We start from the raw sequence: 19,400 nt of genomic DNA on the forward strand, positions 1-19,400 counted from the left end.
CCAATGACACAGTGTGACTAACTTTATTACCAAGCAATTAACAAGACTGTTCAGCGTAACAGCGACAAAGTATAAATATGATAACTTTCCTGGTAGGAGTAGGGCTTGCGAGAGCAATAGACAGGATTTGTAGCCAGTAAACAGACATCCCTTATAAATACTGCTTTTGATCTCCAAAAACCATTATGGAGATATGCAAAAGCAGCTGCTATTGCATGTGTACTTTTCTTTTGAGAAATGCAAACGGTTTTATGATTCTACAGGATTATCTTCTCCTTGAAGTTAAATAAACTAAATAACTCATAGCTATACTTCAGATATTAAGTTTAGGGAGAAAAGTAAAAAGTAAATGAAAATATTTTTGAAAAGTAAAATGAGAATATTGAAGAGTAAATGAAAATATTTTTCTTTTACCTTTGCTACAGTTGTGGCTTTCTTCTTGAATTATACCCATCACTTCGAGTTTTCCTCCCTTCACTTCACTCTGATAAAGCAATATAGAATTTCATGATAAAGCTTCTCTTTCGGTTTAAATATCGAGTATTAAGAAGATTACTTAACAGTTTGCAGAACAGAATTCTATATATTAGCTTAGATTTCTTATAACAAAACAAGAAAATTCTTGTAAAAATGTGAAGTTGTAGAGCCAGGCTTAGTACATACCCAGAAATTCAAACAAGTAAAAGTAATACTTTATGGTTAACAACAAACTATTTAGAAAGTCATCTAATTGTTTGAGGACACTTTCAAGAACAACAGGACCCAGTACTAGATACACAAACAAAAACTATATAGGACCTAACAGTTTAAGAGCTAAATTGTACCTTTTTATGTTCTTTGATATTCTCATGGAAAATAGTTAACTCAACCAATCAACTTAACCATTAAACACCGTGTGTTTTTATTCCAGTATGTACAAATTTAGACCAATAAAGTTTTGCCTACTCCCACTTCCCAGAGGAAGAAAAAACACTGCTAACTTGTTCCCATTGACCAGGCTGCTGTCACCAATATAATTTCACTGACTTAACTTACTGGTAAGAAAGAGGTTACTAATCAAACTTCAGTCCCATTGTGGTCTCTGGATTTCTCTGAGAACATAGAGATTACCAGGGTAAGAGCCATGTTCCTCAGGACTTGAATTTTTGCAATTGTTTTTGATTATTTGCTCAGAGCAGTCAAAAAAAATCAGCCAAGATGGACTACAGACTCAGATTCAACATTACTGAAAAAGCATTCTGAACACAGACTAAAAAGTGGCTTTTCAGATGGGAAAGCATCAGCTTAGGTTTAAGGGACTGAAAAACAAGTCAGACTAAGCTGTCTATGCAGAGAGCCAGTTTTTTTTTTCCTTGAAATATTCACGTTCTATCCAAAAATGAAGAATAAATGAAACTGAATAAGTACATACAAAACTAACGTAGTTCAAGACTGACCAACATCTCCATCTCTCATTTGCTCAGCTTCCTGTGCCCACAACCTAACTGTTTCTGCAGTTTTTCATTCACTACAATCATCCAGGAGACAAGGTTTCAATTTCCAAAGGAGAAAGCAGCATGGTATTTCTTCATCACTTTTCACATCATTCTTTTCCTTGTAAGTTCACCTTTAAGAAGGTGATAGAATAATACAAGCAAAAGGTAATGGCAGTCCCCATACTGCCATTCCCATACTGGTGTTCATATGTTTGCCTCAAATCTAAGCACCTATAAAACTAACTCAAAAGCCAGGATACTGAAGCAGTCTATGCACCATCAACTAAAATAGGTTTTATTTGAAGAAAAAAAAAATCTGAGTTTATTGTTTTTACCTGAACTTTTCCTGTCATTTCTTCTTGTGTGGGTATTTGGTAATGTAGAATCACTGTAACACAATTTTCCAAAGAAGTTTAAAACATGCAAACACGTTTGATCTATAAGTCTTAATATACACTGTGACAAGAATCCTTTTTAGAGCTTGTCAGAGCAGCAGAATATTACCTGTCCACACTTCCAAAGCACATGGGACAGCAGTTTTATGGAAATGATAGACTTGCCAGGAACACTCAGTGCTGCCTCTGAGCAGCAACTATCTAGCAAGTCAACCCAACCCGCCCAGAACCATCTCAGAGGGGTTCTAAAAATCAAATACATCTCTGTAGGGAAGCAGCATGAGAAAATTTGCATTCTGAGCATGCTTGTCAAGATTTTTGGAATAACATTTTTCTAGACATTTTTTCCCCTCAGTAAATTTGTCCACTTGTAATGAATGCTTACTGTGCATTATTCTTGATTAAAGGGTGATATTTAGTCCCTTTAAGCAGCAGTCTCTCTCAGAATGAGGGAAGGGCTGCTCAGAACTCTCACTTTGTCACTTACATTGTTTATATGACAGTTGAGCTTATTAAAAACAAGCAAAAACAAACAAACAAACAAACAACCTAGAGTTTGTAGTGCTCTGAAACATCTATTGTTATACCAATTTATTACAAAGGCAATTAAATTAATTTCTTATTCCCTGAAAGTAATGTAATAGTAAAATAGTGTGTTGAATATATAAAGTTTCCAGTTGTGTCCCATCATACAAGACTTTCAAATGTTTTAATTTCCAGATTTTTAAAATAATGCAAATCTGCTGATGGACATCGTCATACAGTGAAGACATGCTTATATAATTTAAAAACAAAGAAACAAACAACTGCCACGCCTATAAATATTTTGGAATCACAACAGTATTTTAATGATATTTTAAAAGAAAAAAAGTTGTTGACAATATGCTAGATGTATTTTGTATATTCTGCAGTACAGGAATTAGCATTCATGAATTCCACATTAAATTTCAATACCTGAATTATTTGTAGTTGCTGAGTTTTGTCTTTCCACAGAGATCACTCTGACTTCATCAGAACTAATAAAACAAAAAATATAAAACTTGGAGATGTATAAGAATCAATTCATTTCCAAACAGGCATTAAATATGGCGACACAAGTACATCAACAATGAAAAGTTGAACTTGTTGATTAAAACATAACTAAAATAACAAAGTAATGGCTCAGTAAATCAACCATTAATAAACCATATAACTTATGGCACCGAGAAAAAGTTTTGAATCCATTCTACTGACTAACTTGTGAATTCCTACATTTTATTATTTAACAGTGAAATATGCAATTCAGGAGCATTCATATTCTAGACATCTTTTATAGACATAAATTCTACTTACTTCCATCTTAGTAAAATAACAAGTTATTCAGTTGTTTCTTAAAAATAGGGGTATGCATTAATTGAAAGTCTGTCCACTAGTACTACATTTTGTGCTCTCCAAACTGTAACCATTAATTTCCCACATTGCACAAAACCCAACAACTTCATGACCTTAGTCTGTGTATCAAATTGCAGGTACGTGGGGATCTATGACGGTATATTTTGTTATCTCAGATCCAAGGTCATTTAATACTCAGAAATATCAAAAATAGATGCCCTTATGCAAACCAAAATGCATACCTGCTAATAGGTCAATTTTATAGTGCGGATAGCAAAGCAAATTCCTGCAGAATTTATATGATTATAATATATATATATGATATATGAATATATGTAATATATACAATATATATTATTTACTTTTATTATTAATGGCTAAGCTAGTCCAGTTGATCTGAGGTGTAAAACATCTGTCTAAGATGGAGAGGAAACATATTATGTGTAATTTTACTGAGAGAAAAAGATACCTAAGCGGGCATCCATTCTACATTTGTGCTGCCCATTTTGAGGTGCATTTTATCTAGGACTTTCCTGCCATGCATCAGGAAGAACAGACATCAAATCAGCAGGGCAGAGCTACTTTATAAACAGGTTCTGCACATGCAGATATTATATAAGTCAAGGAAATTTTAAGTATCCGGGATGCACCAGTTTTATTGCATCTGTTTTGATCAAAAGAACAGCAATTTAACACTGCAGACTCAGAAGATTTCCCAAAAGAACCCTAGCCAGATTTTGTGACAATTAAACCGTATCAGCTCAGTTAAATATCAGCTCTTTCCTCTAGATACTTTGTTGTTGATTTCTAGTTATGATCAAGGAAATGACAACCATACTGGTCAAGCTGTGTCAAATTACTGGTTGGATCTTACTCATCTTTGATTATGAACTATCAAATTCCCCTTCTGATTTTATTTTAGCCATGAGCAAAGATTAATTTGGTTATTTAGAAGGTAAAAAAACAAAACAAAACATTTTTCTGTAAAATAAAACTTGAAGTGAACATATTGAAAAATAAAAGTGATTACTACCTTTCAGCACAAAGTAAGGAATGTTGTGCATTCTTTGATCAATGTAAGTTTGAGATCAATGATTTAATATATTCTAACCTAAAGTTTCATAATAAATAGAAGTATTTATTGAATTTTGGATTTCTCTCATTTTGTAAGTGTGCTATAAAATGAAGTAAGTTTGCGATTTTAAAAAAAAAAAAAACATTTTCTATTAAGAAGTTACCTGGAAAGTTTTCCTTCTATGAATACTAAAATACCTTTACAAAGACTTTTTTTCCTGACATTCAGTAAGAAATCACTGCCCTAACAGACTTAACAGGTTGCCCAGAGATGCTGTGGTCTCCTCCGGAGATAATCAAAACCCGCCTGGATGCGATCCTGTGCAACATGCTCAGGGTGACCCTGCTTGAGTGGGGGGGGGGTGTATTAGATGATCTCCAGAGGTCCCTTCCAACCTCAACCATTCTGTGATTCTGTGATGTTTTTCTTGAAACACTTTAAGAATTGATGATCTAGCATCAGCTGCAATGGATAAATTGGAGATACCAGGAACAGCACTGGACACCCAATGGCAATCAAGTTTAAATTCGATTATTAAAAAGAATTTAACTGTCAATTAAAAAAAATAAAGGAAAAAGAGTAATTTATTTTTTTAAATAAAATAAATGTCATCATAAATAGTTTGAAGCAATGTACGGATATTAACTCCATTTCACTATTCAAATCTAAATATGTACCTTGTATATTCTGAAACACTTGCTGAAGTGAAATCAGTATGAGACAACAGCAAAAACGTATTTGAGGGACTTCCTTGTGTATTTATGATATTAGGAAAGAAAGCAGAGTGTCCAAGATGGTTTAGTATCCCATTTTGATAGTCTGCACTTGAAAGCGTTATCTGATGGAGGAGAAAACAATACTGCATTGTCATAAAACCTACGGTATAAACCTGGTCATATTTGTAGTGCAAAAGTAATCAAGATGTATTTAAACACAACAAGACAAAAATTACCCAAAGTACACAGTGATGCCAAAGTAAGTTAAAAAATAACCTGAAGCTTAATTTAGTTAAATAAATAAATAAATAAACCCAGACAACCTAATTTATTTAAAATTTTTAAAATAAGCATCTTAGTATACCTCATCCTATTTTATGCTTTCTGTTTAAAGATTTTGGGCAGAAACCAAGAAGATGTAAAGCAAATTTTGTAAAATACGTGAAAGCCTTTAACAAAACGACGAGCCTATGTTTGTCACATGCAACCCTTGTTACAATTTTAGATGTGAAAGACCAAAAGACTTAGACTCCAAAGGCTTCTTTTAAACAAGCATATTCCTGTAAAAGTGAGATTTGTCGTGAAACATACAGTCAGCATGGAAGAGGATGTTGACAGTTCACAGAAAACATTCTCCCATAAAAACACAATAAAATATGATCAACCTAATCACGAGAAATTTCTGTTCTTCATAATACTCAAATATTCCCACAAAAAAATGTTTTGTAAGCTTCTTTTAGTACTAATGTATCAATACCTTCCATGAAATGTACACATGTATTAACAGCTATGTTGCTAACACTTCCATTTATCATATTTTCAATTTGATAAATGCCTAAGAAATTAGTTTTTGACTTGCAGTTCCTGGCACCTATGCAACTGGTAGATTATAGCTAAGTGGCTGATCAAAGGTAATGCAAAGGGGTAAGTACGCTGTACGTAGCTTTAGCTTTGTAAAAAAGAAGTCTGACCCTTTAGCAGAAAAAATTCCAATGACTCTCCAACAAAACAGCATCAAAGCAAAAGCTGTCAACACATGCAGCATCTATGCTGTTCTGAGTTTGTTTAATCGTGATGACTGAAAAGAAATATACAATAATCAACTGAAAATAAACAAATCCTCAAAAGATCAACCTAACAACTCTGAACAGATTTTTCTGTTCTTAATGCAAGTGACAGCAACGTAGGTGTCACTGTAAACATCCACACTTATCTAGTAGTTTACAACTAGGCATTAATGCCTATACTAGCATATGCATCTGCATCATACCTGCTGAACAGCTATGTTTGACAACACTTCCTCCTGAAATACTATCACAGCATTAATACGTCTCTCAAGTTTTGATAGTTTCCTCTGCAACATAAAAGAAACACAGTATTACTTCAAATGTTCACCTGAAATAAGGAAAGTTATATATTATTATTATAAGACAAGTAGATGGTGAAACAATTGCAATGAACAAAGGCTGAGAATAAAGCTATTATTAACTTATCTTTATGTCACACAAGATGAAAAGATTGCATACATTTAGTCTTCTTTCTCTAAGGTAACATAACAATCATATGCGATACAAGCAAAACATTCACACAGTTATCCAAAGAAACTTACTAGGAACGTCATAGCTATTTCTCCATGGTTTTTTTTGCACTGCACTTGTAAAAGTCTTCTATTTAAACTTTCTAGTTTTTGATTAAAGAAGTCATTATTTAAAATATCCATCCGTTCATAAATTATAAGTCTGATCTATAATAAAAATAAAAAAAATCAAATCTAAAAATTCATCAACATTGAAATGTGTGTGTGTATATATATATATATATACACAGTGTTAATTTTAAAATTTAGAAAGTTGCCCTCTATCCCCTCCTTCAGAATCTGTCAGTCTTTCCTCTCCAGTTCCAATGCAGAGAGGAGAAAGCTTTGTACTAGCAGAAATTGCTGTCAAATGAAGGACTAAGCTGGTATCCCTTAAATTCCCCATCTCCCAAGGATTCCTGACATCTAACTGATGAATTCAGCAGCACCTCCACAACTCCATGCTCTCCCTGTCTTTTTTTTTTTTTTTGTATAAACACAACTACTTCTTTCAGATCCTACTGATCACCTGATTTTTTTTTTTTTTTTTTAATTTTTCACCCAGTTCTGGTTCCTCATCCCTTCCTACCAGCACCAAACACCACTTAACCTGTTTCCACAGCCCTTCAGTATTTCCCTCCCCCCTTTCTACCCAGTCTCGAGCACATTTTCCTCCCAACAAAAATCTCCTTTTTATGTTGGACCAGGGCAAGGCAGCAGTAATGGAGCTAAAGGAGAATTTTCAGATATTCTCTGCAAATGGAGAAGGAAATTGTTATTACTTTGAGTAATTATTCCTACTTCTATATTCTGGAAAGAACATAAGTCTGGTTTGTCCAAAGCAAATTACCAAATGCAGGAGCAAACCTACCGTTTGACACACTTTCAAGAAGTTATACCAAGATCCACTCACAAAGAAAATGTTACTTATATGAGTGCATCCAATTCTTTAATATTTTATGCGAAGTTTTTCCTTATATGGCAATCAAAAATATTTTAAATTTCAGATAAACAGATAATCCATTCAAAATAATCCCCCCTTCAAACACCCATGTGATTCTCCCTAGAAAGACAGTCACCAACTCATTAGTCCTCCCCTGAAGTCGTTAGCCCTCCCCACAAATACACCTTGTTATAAACATTAACGAATCTGTTTTAAAACACACACAAAACAACACTTCAAACATTCAAAGCACTGCAAATTACCTTTTCCAAAAGTTTTTCTTCTTTTTTTGACACTGTACAAACAAATTTTTGTGTGATTTCACTAGAAGTTTTCATGTATTTACAGAGGGTATTTTCCTTGCTTACGGAGCTTACCCTCTTCCTCTGAATGTTCGCTGAGGAGGAAAAAAAAAAAAGAGAAACCTACATCACCTACATCAACCTTTCAAACCTCCTTCTACAGTACAACATAAAGAATTACAACTCAGGGAGGAACAGTATCATTCAAATCACCTGATGTGCCCCCTTAAACATGCTGCAGTAGTTTGAACTAGAACTGGGACACAGTATTTTGTGCAAAAAGGCACAGAAACCAGGAACTCAGGCAAAAGCGTGGAGGGAAGGAGGAGGAGGTGGTGGTGGTAGCAGAAGATGATGATGACAATGACAAAAACAAGATTAGTTTGCTACTATTAACTTTTTCACTACTAAACTTTACAGAGATACTTATTGAGATCTATTTTACCCCTCCTTTTTTTTTTCCTTTTTTTTTTTTCCCAGTGACAACAGCACCCTTTCTACCTTCATGAGACAAGCAAATGAAAGAAAGTAATGTTTTTCTTTTGCTGAAACTGCAAGATATGCCTGAAGGCTATTCCTACCTTATTTTAGGCTAGTGCCTCTCAGCTCTCCTTTACTAAGAGCTCTTTGACATATCATGGAAAGCCTTCTCCTGGGAACAGGGATCCCTTAAGGCTTATCACCTGAGAAGCCAGCTTCTGAGGCATGTCAAAACCGTCATCTTATCATCAGCAAATGAACTCTCTTCCTACCCTTCTTTCTCTAAGCCACATTCAAATGAAAAATAGGAAATTAATATTTAAGGATTTCAATGAGGTAATACTTTGTAGTCAAGGAAGAATCTTGAACCTGAAACTTAAAGATTCTACTTACCTTGCCAAAAGAACTATTCCTGCCTTGTTACTTGGCCATGCTCTATGTAAATTTAACAAGCATTTTATGACCATACAACAGGTGTTTTGCACCATACCCAAGCAGAAGCACATCCAGAGAATGGGGCATTTCTGTTTTACTCCACTGATCACCACTCAAGCAACAGCAATAGCAGTAGAGGCAGTTACTGAAGTAACAGGCAGGGCTGGAAGACTAACTCCCTACCCCAAACAACGTAAAAGCCAATAAGCTAGCTGAAAATGAATAGGCTAGTAAAAACACTGGCCTCCAAAATATCTGAATATCTGACCATTTAGAAATGTAACTAAACTACCATTACAATACTAAGGGTGAAAAACTTGAAGTTGTTTTTTCTAAATAGAATATTAAGATGAAGAGTGCTATTAATCAAACACATTCAAAACAAGATAATTAGGACTATATACAACAAATATCTTTCAAACTGAAGACGTACTTTAATTAACCACCTATACTTTGGTAATGATTAAGAAGGTTAAGAAAAGCTTCATTCTCCAGGGCATCGACTGGTTTGCAACTGCTTCAATCTTCCTCACTCCAAAAAGACCAAGAAGATCTCACCTCTTCCACCTCTAGCAGTTAGACTTGTATAATTGTCTTTTACAGTAATATTTAATTTTTAAATTGTCAGTTGTTCTAGGCAGTTTGCAGGGAGAAAGTTCTCTTGTCCCTTAGAGACTGAAGAGAGTCTCTACTTGTAAGCCCGAACAAGAAAAAGGACCAGGAGCTTCTGACAAAGAAAAGAACAAATAAGCAGACTGCACACTCTTTTCCTTGATAACTTTTTCCTCACCCTGCTATCAGCATTTCAGTAGTTCTCCAGCAGTCAGGGACACAGGTGACCGCATCCACCCGGGGAGTTTGGTACAAGCCAGTTATAAGAAAACTTTCTGGTGTTCACCGGAGCTGCGTCAAGCAGCAGTCCGATCCCGTGCCATGGCCCTGCCGGACCGCAACGGGTCCCCACCGCTCCCCACACAACTGGGAACTTCGAGAGGTGTCCAGGCCCAGCCCGGAGCCTTCTGAGGGGGATGGGGCAAGGGAACCCCGGGCCTTATGCTACTGCCCGGGTGAACGAAGTAGCGAAGAAGTAACCACAGCCGTGCCGGCACGCCGGCTCCCCGGCGGGAGAAGCGGGGAGGTACCGAGCCGGTCCCCTCAGCGCCCTTGGGGGCGCGGGACGAGGGGAACGGCGGGGCCTGAGGCGCGGCTCCGGGTCCAGCGCCCACCTCGCGGGTCCTGCGCAGCTCTCGCCGCCGCTCCTCTCAGCCCGAGCCTCAGCCCGCCGCTGTCCGCAGAGCCCCGGCCCTCAGCCGGAGCCGAGCAGGCGGGCCAAGGCTGGCCCCGGGGCTGGGGCTGCGGGCCCTGGTCGCTGCCGGCGCCCCGCCGATGCGCCGGCTCCATTCGTTTCTCCACGCGTGGCGAGCGGTTGGCGGAGCCCGTTGAGCTTTGTGCGGCCACGGACGTTCCGTGCTGCCGGGCAGAACCATGACAATGACGCCTCCGAGGCGGTGACCGACAGCCGGCCGGCTGAAGTGATGAAACGTTTCTGGGGGCGAAGCCAAGACCACCGGCTCCTGTTCTCTGTCCCCTCTGGGCAGAATACTTTTTTTTTTTTTTTTCCCTATGCTTTCTCTGTTTTCTGTCTAAAATAACATTTATTGCTTATTTGTTGTTATTATAAATAACAAACACGGGTCTGATGTATGTCCCTGCAGCTCGCGGCGGACTGTAGGCAGATGTCTCCTTCTCAAGACACTGCCTTCCTTCACTTACCTGAAAAGTTAAGGCTGCCTTATCTTCTCATTGCTTCAGCCTTGCCCTTGATATTCAGTCATTTTGTGTTAGTTTCGATTTATCTGCTATTCTATAAGCGTCAGCAGCATTTGCTTTCAAGGTTGGGATTTCAAGTAGTATTTCGTATGTTTATCACTGTGAGGAGGAGTCCAAAGTCGTAAGAAGATGGGATGGCTTCCAAGACTTAGAAATTAATCTTCTTTTTCAAATGAAGCATAGATACCTCATTACAAATCATGCTTTCATTCAAAAGTAAAACTTTTGTGGCCAGAGTTGGTTCAGAACATTTCAAGTTCCCTACATTTGAATGAAACTGTACATTTAAACCAAAATTTAAATGATATGATCTCACTCTGTGAACAGGAATCCTCTCTAGTGAAAAGGCATTACCACACTTAATATTTTAATTTATGTTTTCTAATATGCATAAGTGAAAGAAAATGCCCTCTAAACAATTATTTTTACATCAGCACATGCTGCCTGTGGACACGTAGCAGCCATGATTAACAGAGTCCATGCAGTGCTTCAAAGAGTTCTTGTCTCAAGGCAAAACTGCTCAACTCGTCTGGTTCAAATTAAGTTGGGGCTGAAGTGATTTATTAAATTATGAGCCAGCAACCAATGAGCTGTATGTGCAAGATCACTATCTGCCATTCAGCACATAAACGTAAATATTATGCACTTCCAACATGTTGATAAACACCAATTCCTTAACACCATTTTGCAACTAGACCCAAACCGTTCCAACATCTCACCCTCTGCCCCACATTGCTGCACGTACACCCCTGGTCATAGCCCCATCTCCTGGGGGTGTGGTGTCCCCTCTTTATGCGCCTGCCCATGGAGGTGTGGAGGAGTTCTGCTTCTACATCTGCTCATGATGCTCTCTGCATTTTGCTGAACGACTGGGTAGTGAGGAGGCACTCCAGGAGCTCACGTGCACACACTGGAGCTGTGGGTCCCCGCTGCTGAAGCTGCTGTTGTGCCCAGGGAGAACCACAGAATCATAGAAACACAAGGTTGGAAGGGGCCTACAAGATCATCTAGTCCAACTGTCTTCCTATCACCAGTACTACCCACTAAGCTACTAAATCATATCTCGTAGCACCATGTCTAGGTGCTTCTTGAACACCACAAGCAATGGTGACTCCACCACCTCCCTGGGCAGGCCGTTCCAGTGCCTGACCACTCTTGGAGAGAAAAAGTTTTTCCTGATATCTAATCTAAATCTTCCCAGGCGCAACTTGTGGCCATTTCCTTTAGTCCTTTCATTAGTTATCTGAGAGAAGAAGCTGACCCCCTCCTCATCACAACCTCCCTTCAGGAAGTTGTAGAGTGCAATGAGGTCTCCCCTGAGCCTCCTCTTCTCCAGACTAAACAACGCCAGCTCCCTCAGCTGCTCCTCTATTTGTGCTCCAGACCCCTCACCAGTTTTGTTGCCCTTCACTGGACACGCTTCAGGGCCTTGATGTCCTTCTTGTAATGAGGGGCCCAAAACTGAATGCAGTACTTGAGGTGCGGCCTCACCAGAGCTGAGTACAGGGGGATGATCACCTCCCTGCTCCCGGTGGTTCTAGTATTTCTACTACAGGCCAGGATGCTGTTGGCCTTCTTGGCCATATGAGCACACTGCTGGCTCATGTTCAGCCGAGCGTTGATCAACTCTCCCAGGTCCCTTTCCTCTTAACAGTCTTCTAGCCACTCTGCCCCAAGCCTGTAGTGCTGCATGGGGTTATTGTGGCCAAAGTGCAGGACCCAGCACTTGGCCTTGTTGAACCTCATCACATTTGCCTCAGCCCAGCAGTCCAGCCTATCCAGATCCTTCTGAAGGGCCACCATACCCTCAGGCAGATCGACACTACCTCCCAACTTGGTGTCGTCTGCAAACTTACTGAGGGATGTTACCACAGGGAGGATGCTGTGTGGGCCTAGGCAGGGGTTGTGATCCCAGCAGGGTGACTCATGGCAGTGCCAAACCTGATTTGGTGGCTTCTCTGTTACATTCCTCTCACCACAAGAGCTTGCAATCACAAGTATTCGTGCTTCTTTCACACTTGTTTTTAAGCTGACTTAAAAAACCTCTTGGTAATCCCTGGGTTACTGTTAGATGCAGCTGATGGATGTCTTAGGCAAACTTCATCATTGTTAGTTTCCTCTTAGCTTTACCAGGTTTTGAGCAAACCTCCTCTCTGAACAGACTGATTAGGGTATTCTATTCACATACGCTTTTTATGCTTACATTCCTATCATACCCTGTGCCAGCCCAGCCATGTAGCTGAGGGGCTAGCTTGGCATGCTGATTCCCTTGGCAGCAGCTTGTCTTCTGCCCTCACTCTCATATCAAATGAGTCACGGAGGTCTCCTCCATGGTTCATTATCAGAAGGCTGCTTCAAGGCTTCTCAGCATAGTCACCATGCTTTATGTGATAAAATTCAGTTTGTTTGTGGTAATAGGAGCAGAGCAAACTGCAGGAAGAGGAGCTGTAGGTGATGAAGAGAGATCGATGGAATCTGGCAGATTTAGGGTTCTGGCAGAGACAGGAAGAAAGAGGCACACTCCTCAGTTCCCTCAACTAGTCTGACTTCCCTGTGGGCACAAGGGAATTCAGTGGTGAATAGGGATGCTATTCAGAGGGAGCTTGCCAGGTTGGAGAAGTGGACTGACAGGAACCTGATGAAGTATGACAAAGGCAGGTGTAAAGCCCTGCCTTGGGAGCGAAATAAAAACTGCTTAGAAACCAGCTTTGCAGTAAGGGGCCTGGGGGTTCCTTACCTCAGACCTCAGAGGGTACCTCTCTCAAGAGAAAATGCATAGCAGAGGCAAAGCTCCAGCTGTCCTAAGCTGGTTCCAGGCATGGAAAATCCCTCTGTGTGTAATTCGAAGGTAAGACAGCTCATCTCCGTAATTTACTGCTATCTTACACGAAGCAGATGCACATTCAAGAAACAGAAAATACTATCAAATATTGTTAAAACATTAAAAGAAAAAACTTTTATTTTTTGTAAAACCTTAATTTTTAAAACTCAATGCCACTTTATCAATATTTGCAAATATGAACCCATTTGTTTCCTCCTGGTATTGATGGTGTTTGCTGCTTCCAGGGATGGCAGGGTGGACAGAGCTGTTTCTTTCAGCAGCAGTGCCAGCATGTGGTTGAGGTGTTCCTCAGGGTACAGCCTAAGGCTTTTCCCATTTGGAACACAGGAAAAATCAGAGACCTGATGTAGGATAGAAAGATTAGCTGTGAAAGGAATCTAGAACTCAGAGTTTTATTTATTTTCTCTTTTTTTTTTTTCTTTTTAAAGATAAAATGTAGTGACTGAAAGAAGTTTGATTAATGATCTATATGCTGGCTTTGAAGAACTACTGAAGTAGGGGTCTCCCCTCTCTATTAGTTTTCTTCCATACCGTATACCATCTGTTTGTTTTTCGTATAACAATGAAGGTCAATTGTAGAACAGTTTTCCTGTGTCAAGGACAACAAATATTTGTTATTGACCAAGGACTTTTTCTTCAGCCTTTCCTTTGGGCTCTCTTTTCCAGAAGTGATCAGTCTCTTCTGTTTCAAAACTATCTAGACTATCTTATCATATTCTTCCACTTTTTAAAATAACAGGCTTTTTAGCTTTTCCAGTCTTAAAGTTAGATTTTAACATTATCAATATGTTAAATGCTGATTAAATGTTGCTGTATCACTGCTCACTGCAATATAGGTGGTATTTAATTTAATAAGTTCGGGAACTATGGTGGCTATTAGCTAGTCTTTCCATGTCTTTTTAGAAATCCTTTCCAATATCTTTAAATTATTAAAGGATATCTAGTATTTATTACAGGAGTTTCATTGCTCTGTTAAACCCAGTGAACATTTTATGATTTATTGCTAATATTGAAGTATTGGACCAGGTGATCTTGGAGGTCTTTTCCAACCTTAATGATGATTCTATGATTTGATATTGCAGGAAGAAAACACTTAGGCTTCCGAGAGGCCTAGTTTTAGTAGATTTGTTACTTGCTTAACAGAGTATATCTCAAACAGTGAACACTGACATATTTTATTAAAGTTGTAGCAATGCATTAAAGCTTGTAAGGCATTATGTGTTAGCCCAATAATTGATCTGGAAACAAGAACATTTTGAGTGTATTTGTCATCCCTATGGCAATTTTTCAGATGGTCCTCCCTGTGCAGTCTGGATCTTCATAATGAACAGGGATGTCGACTATATTCAAAATCTGTATTAGAAAGGGGACTCTTGGTTTTAATCTTTTAATCTTCTAATGAGAAAAGATTCTGCCCAGATTTTGTGCAGTCTTCAGAGGATGTCCCACACACATAACCGTGTGTGAGGAACCAAAAATATGCCCAGAGCACAAGCACTAACCTTTCTAAACTCCTGCTTACAGACAAGAGGCCCACATGATATCAGAAAATATCTAGAAGAACAGCATTTTTAACTGTAAATGATAGTTAATCTTTTTATCTGTTTAATCATGATAATGTTTAGCAGTACACATTGACAAGGACAAAGCACACTGAAATTTACATTTTGAACCTAAGCTTGTTCTAGTTGTTCGTGCTGACTATCCTGGTTCCAAAAATCAGTGAAACTTAGACCAATTAAACATGAGAACAGAAGCAGAGAGGCTGTTTTTTTAGCAAATAGGGAATGAACATTGGAATAGACCAAATAGAGGTGTTTTAACTCTTCTTTCTTAAGAAGAAAATGTCTTTAGAAAGGATTTATTACGAGAAGAATAACTGCTTGTTAAGCAGAAGAGCCTGTATCTGGACCTGTTCAAGTCTGATATATGACAGACTGACTAGGGAATCAGTCTCCAAGAAACAGGCTGTGCTTTGAGCACCTGCCAGTTCTCAGTACTATTACTAACCCTGCAAAATAAAGTTTGTCTTGCAAAAATTTGTTTTGCAATGCATAGTATATGTTTTTGTTGTTGTTGTTGTTGTTTTGTTTGTTTGTTTGTTTGTTTTCCCTCCTGGACAGAACTATAATACCCTTTTACTTGCTGTTTTTATTTACAAATTTAAAAAGAACAGGGAAGAATATTCAACTTGCTGCTTTCACAACTTGTTTCTTTTTAAGTATACAGCCTTATAAACTAGCAACCTCATAAACTGGATTGTGTTTGTGTTGTACCCCATGCCTGATAAACTTTTGTAATCACTGTATTACACTGAATACATCATTTAAGTACTTGTTTTAAATATTGTAAAGAATAAAATGATTTATAAAGATATGTTAGCAGCAGTTGAGTGGGCTCCTCACCTTATTCTGTTATGCAGTCATTTCCTCTGCTCTGTTCTGTGGAGGGAGGTAAAAGCATTTGTGTCTCCTCAGTATACCCATCTACACCCTCACTTTAGACTTTGGCTTCTCTCTGCATTAGCAATGAAGTTCAGAAGAGTAGAGCAGTTTTGAAGGGAGTCCCCTGATTACTTCTATCTAGGTCCTGTTGGTTCATCTCTTAATGCAGTTTTTGCATGCATAAATTAGATTATTTTCAAAGGAAAGGAAACCAGAAGCTCTGCTTCAAGTTATTTTTAAAGCCTGATGAGCCCATTAGGGTCTGAATCTGCCCATAGAGCCTCTGGAGTGTGGATAGGAGTAGTCAGAGCTCTTTCTGGAAATGTTTCATTACTCTCTAGAGTGAACATAACCCTGCATCTAAGACGCATGTGCTGGGGCAGCTGTAGGAGGAATCAGAGAAGAAAGGAGCCTGGCCCAGCACTCAGCGCCCACTGTACAGCTCCAGGAGCTGCTGGAAGGACAAGGTGTGACAGCGGGCTCGGACCAGCTTGAGCACTGCACTCTTCTCCTTTCCTCCCAGCACCTTCAAGCATTGTGCTTGCTGCTTAGGACACGTTCACTTTGGCAGAAGTGAAACAAGCCAAGATCCACACGGTAATGTTGTGAAGCTCAATTACAGTGTCCTGGTTTGTAATATTTTGGCATGATGCTCCATCTTCTGGAGAAGAGATGGAAGAGGTGACATTTGACAGGCTTAGAATGACTTGTTGGCTTTCCCTCCCTCTTACGTAAAAATTAAGAATCCTTAAACATGCTGAACCTGGTTTTGGAGGTTTTTTTATTGAGAAATATATTTACTAGTAACACATGGTTTTCTGCATCCTTCCCTATTATATGTGTTTTTTGATCCCCATTAGCCAATTTCCATTGTATTCTATTTTTATTTTTTTTTAATAGTAGTGGATTTTTGGATTTTTAAATTTCATTTAATCTTTTTATTTCTGCCCAAACGTTTTGGTGATGACAAGATATTTAAAAAGTGCCAGAGAGTTTTGAATTTGCATTGGTAAAAAAACAGATGTTTGCCAGCTTCCATTCAGTTCAGCCAGTCACAAAATGTTAAGAAGAATGATACAGGGAAGAACTTCAAATATAATTAAAAACATAAACTTAGGTTATTAGCTAATGAGTCAGTGTAACTGCTTGCTCCAGCCTCAGGGACAAAATCCCCAAATGTTTACCCATTTTGTAGTGGGAGGTTCAGCTCTGACCAGGTTTCAAACCCAGGGCCTGAATGTCATTTTTATGACATTAAACTGATCCTCAGAGGCCCCAATGCCTGCAGTTCATACCAGACTTGTGTCACATTTATAATGGTCTGTCCCACTGTGTAGGGAAAAAGAGAAACAATAACAAGGTCAATTCTTGGTACATGAATTTGATGGAAAGAACATTTTAAATAGAATTGAATGTGGTATCTGAATGCTATTAGAATTCACCTTTGCTGAAGAAAACCCTGAAGCAAAGAAAAATAATTTTACGAGAATAGTCCTAGATAGTTCTTAACTTTTTCCAAATCTGCATTAAAAGTATGAAGTAGTAGTCAAGGTCGTATTCGATTACTTTTCATCCACAAAGGCACTTGCAGGCTGCCTGCCGAGCAGGCAGGTCTGGGCAGGGTGACAGAAGGAAGCTCTGAAATGGCTGCTGGTAACAGCAACTTACAGAAGGCTCCCAAAGCACTTGGGCAAAGTAACTGAAGTTGCTGAGGCAAATTAATGTTCTTTTGATTAGATCTTGAAAATTTGGATGTCCTATCATGGTGAATAATGCTGACTGTGTTAGTGTCAGCCAGGCAGGAGGCAGCCAGGAGGGCCAACCGTACCCTGGGGTGCATCAAGCACAGCATTGCTAGTAGGTCGAGGGAAGTGATTGTCCCACTCTGCTCTGCACCGGTGCAGCCTCACCTCGAGTACTGTGTGCAGTTCTGGGCACCACAGTACAAAAAGGATGTAAAACTGTTGGAGAGTGTCCTGAGAAGGGCTACAAAGATGGTGAAGGGCCTAGAGGGGAAGACATATGAGGAGCAGCTGAGGTCACTGGGCCTGTTCAGCCTGGAAAAGCGGAGGCTAAGGGGAGACCTCATCACGGCCTGCAGCTTCCTAACGAGGGGGAATGGAGGGGCAGATGCCAATCTATTCTCTTTAGTGACCAGTGATAGGACCTGAGGGAATGGTGTCAAGCTGCGGCAGGGGAGGCTCAGGCTGGACATCAGGAAGAGGTTCTTCACCAAGAGGGTGGTCGCGCACTGGAACAGGCTCCCCAGGGAAGTAGTCACGGCACCAAGCCTGTCGGAGTTTAAGAAGTGTTTGGACTGTGCACTTAGTCACATGGTCTGAATTTTGGGGTAGACCTGTGTGGTGCCAGGAGTTGGACTTGATGATCCTTATGGTCCCTTCCAACTCTGGATATTCTATGATTCTATGATTTTTAATTAGGTTCTTGTGTCAGAAAATGGGAATTTTTCTCCTCCCTCCTCCTCACTTTCAGATTTTCATATGTCACTTCTAGTGCAGGATGCTGTTTGCAATACTGGTGACTTTTCATAGTTGATTTTGTGCTTAATTTGTGACAAAGTGACAGTCTGAGGACCTCATTTAATTTTACTTAATTTACTATGGAAATAGATAAGCAAGGTATGTCTGATATGCTTGGGTCCATAGTGGTTCAATATGTTAAAATTTTTGAAGAGATCTAGCTAAGAGTGATTCTCCACTGTGGCTTCAATTGCTCACATGGCTTTTCATTCTCTGCTTTTGACAGCAGAAGCAGGCATGGTTTGCAGAAAGAAAGAACAGATGAATACTGCCTGGAGATGTGGAGTGGTGCTGTGTTGTGGTATTTATATTCAGATTTAGGCTAACTGTTTGGAAGGCAAAAAATTCAGATGTTTGTGGTGGTAATTATGGATATACTCAACAGCTACTTTTAGAGGCTGGACAGGAAGTGTTCCTTGAAGACAAGAAGCCTGGGAAGTCCCGAAGACACGTGTTGTTTTGAAAACTGATCACAGTCAAAAGAGATAGTGGTTTAAAGCCTGTGTATAAAAATAGTTTTCTGAATGTATCTTCTGTTCCTTCCCAGGGTCAGTATTACTCATAAGAAAAACAGAAATGATTCCTGTTACACTTCCTTGTCTGGCAATAAACTAAAATATCTTTGCTTAATGTCTTCAGAGGAGTACTGGCATGATATGAACTGTGGTTAACAAAAGTAATCTAGTTGAATGTTATATGAGTCAATTCAAACTGTTAGTTTTCAGAAACACTGAATCTGAGATGCTGTAGATTTCTATAAATAGCTCTGCAGAATTATATGAAACTAAAACAGGGCAGTGACATTTAGGAAAAATATTCAGTTCATTGCCAGTTGTTTGTGAATCACATTTGATTTCATTTTTCAGAACTAACTTTTGGGTTTATGGTTATACAAGACTCTCATCTTGTAAGAGGGATTTTAGGTCTTAGAGAAAGATGGGCAAATTGCCTTTAAAACACATTAATCTTATATTCG

The 19,400-nt window shown here is 39.0% G+C and overlaps 1 protein-coding gene across 8 annotated transcripts in view; it reads right to left on the reverse strand.

The window, feature by feature from the left end:
- ATF7IP2 (activating transcription factor 7 interacting protein 2) overlaps positions 1-12,572 on the reverse strand; it is a 17,419-nt gene extending 4,847 nt beyond the window's left edge. The window contains exons 1-9 of one of the 8 annotated variants that reach the window (XR_013939725.1): positions 9,995-12,572; positions 7,815-7,948; positions 6,642-6,776; positions 6,303-6,386; positions 4,994-5,154; positions 2,825-2,886; positions 1,811-1,863; positions 1,036-1,091; positions 415-484 (exon numbers count right to left, since the gene is read on the reverse strand). Coding sequence is in view for 7 of the 8 variants with exons in the window: in XM_080556958.1 (XP_080413084.1) it covers positions 415-484; positions 1,811-1,863; positions 2,825-2,886; positions 4,994-5,154; positions 6,303-6,386; positions 6,642-6,776; positions 7,815-7,948; positions 9,995-10,169 (874 nt within the window). In the remaining variant the exon portion in view is untranslated. The other 7 variants (XM_080556961.1, XM_080556962.1, XM_080556958.1 and 4 more) reach the window with 7 other exon arrangements.
- Between the last annotated feature and the right edge of the window lie 6,828 nt (positions 12,573-19,400).

The sequence above is a fragment of the Anser brachyrhynchus genome (genome assembly GCF_964034855.1).
Source record: "Anser brachyrhynchus genome assembly, chromosome: 15".
NCBI classification, from domain to species: domain Eukaryota; kingdom Metazoa; phylum Chordata; class Aves; order Anseriformes; family Anatidae; genus Anser; species Anser brachyrhynchus.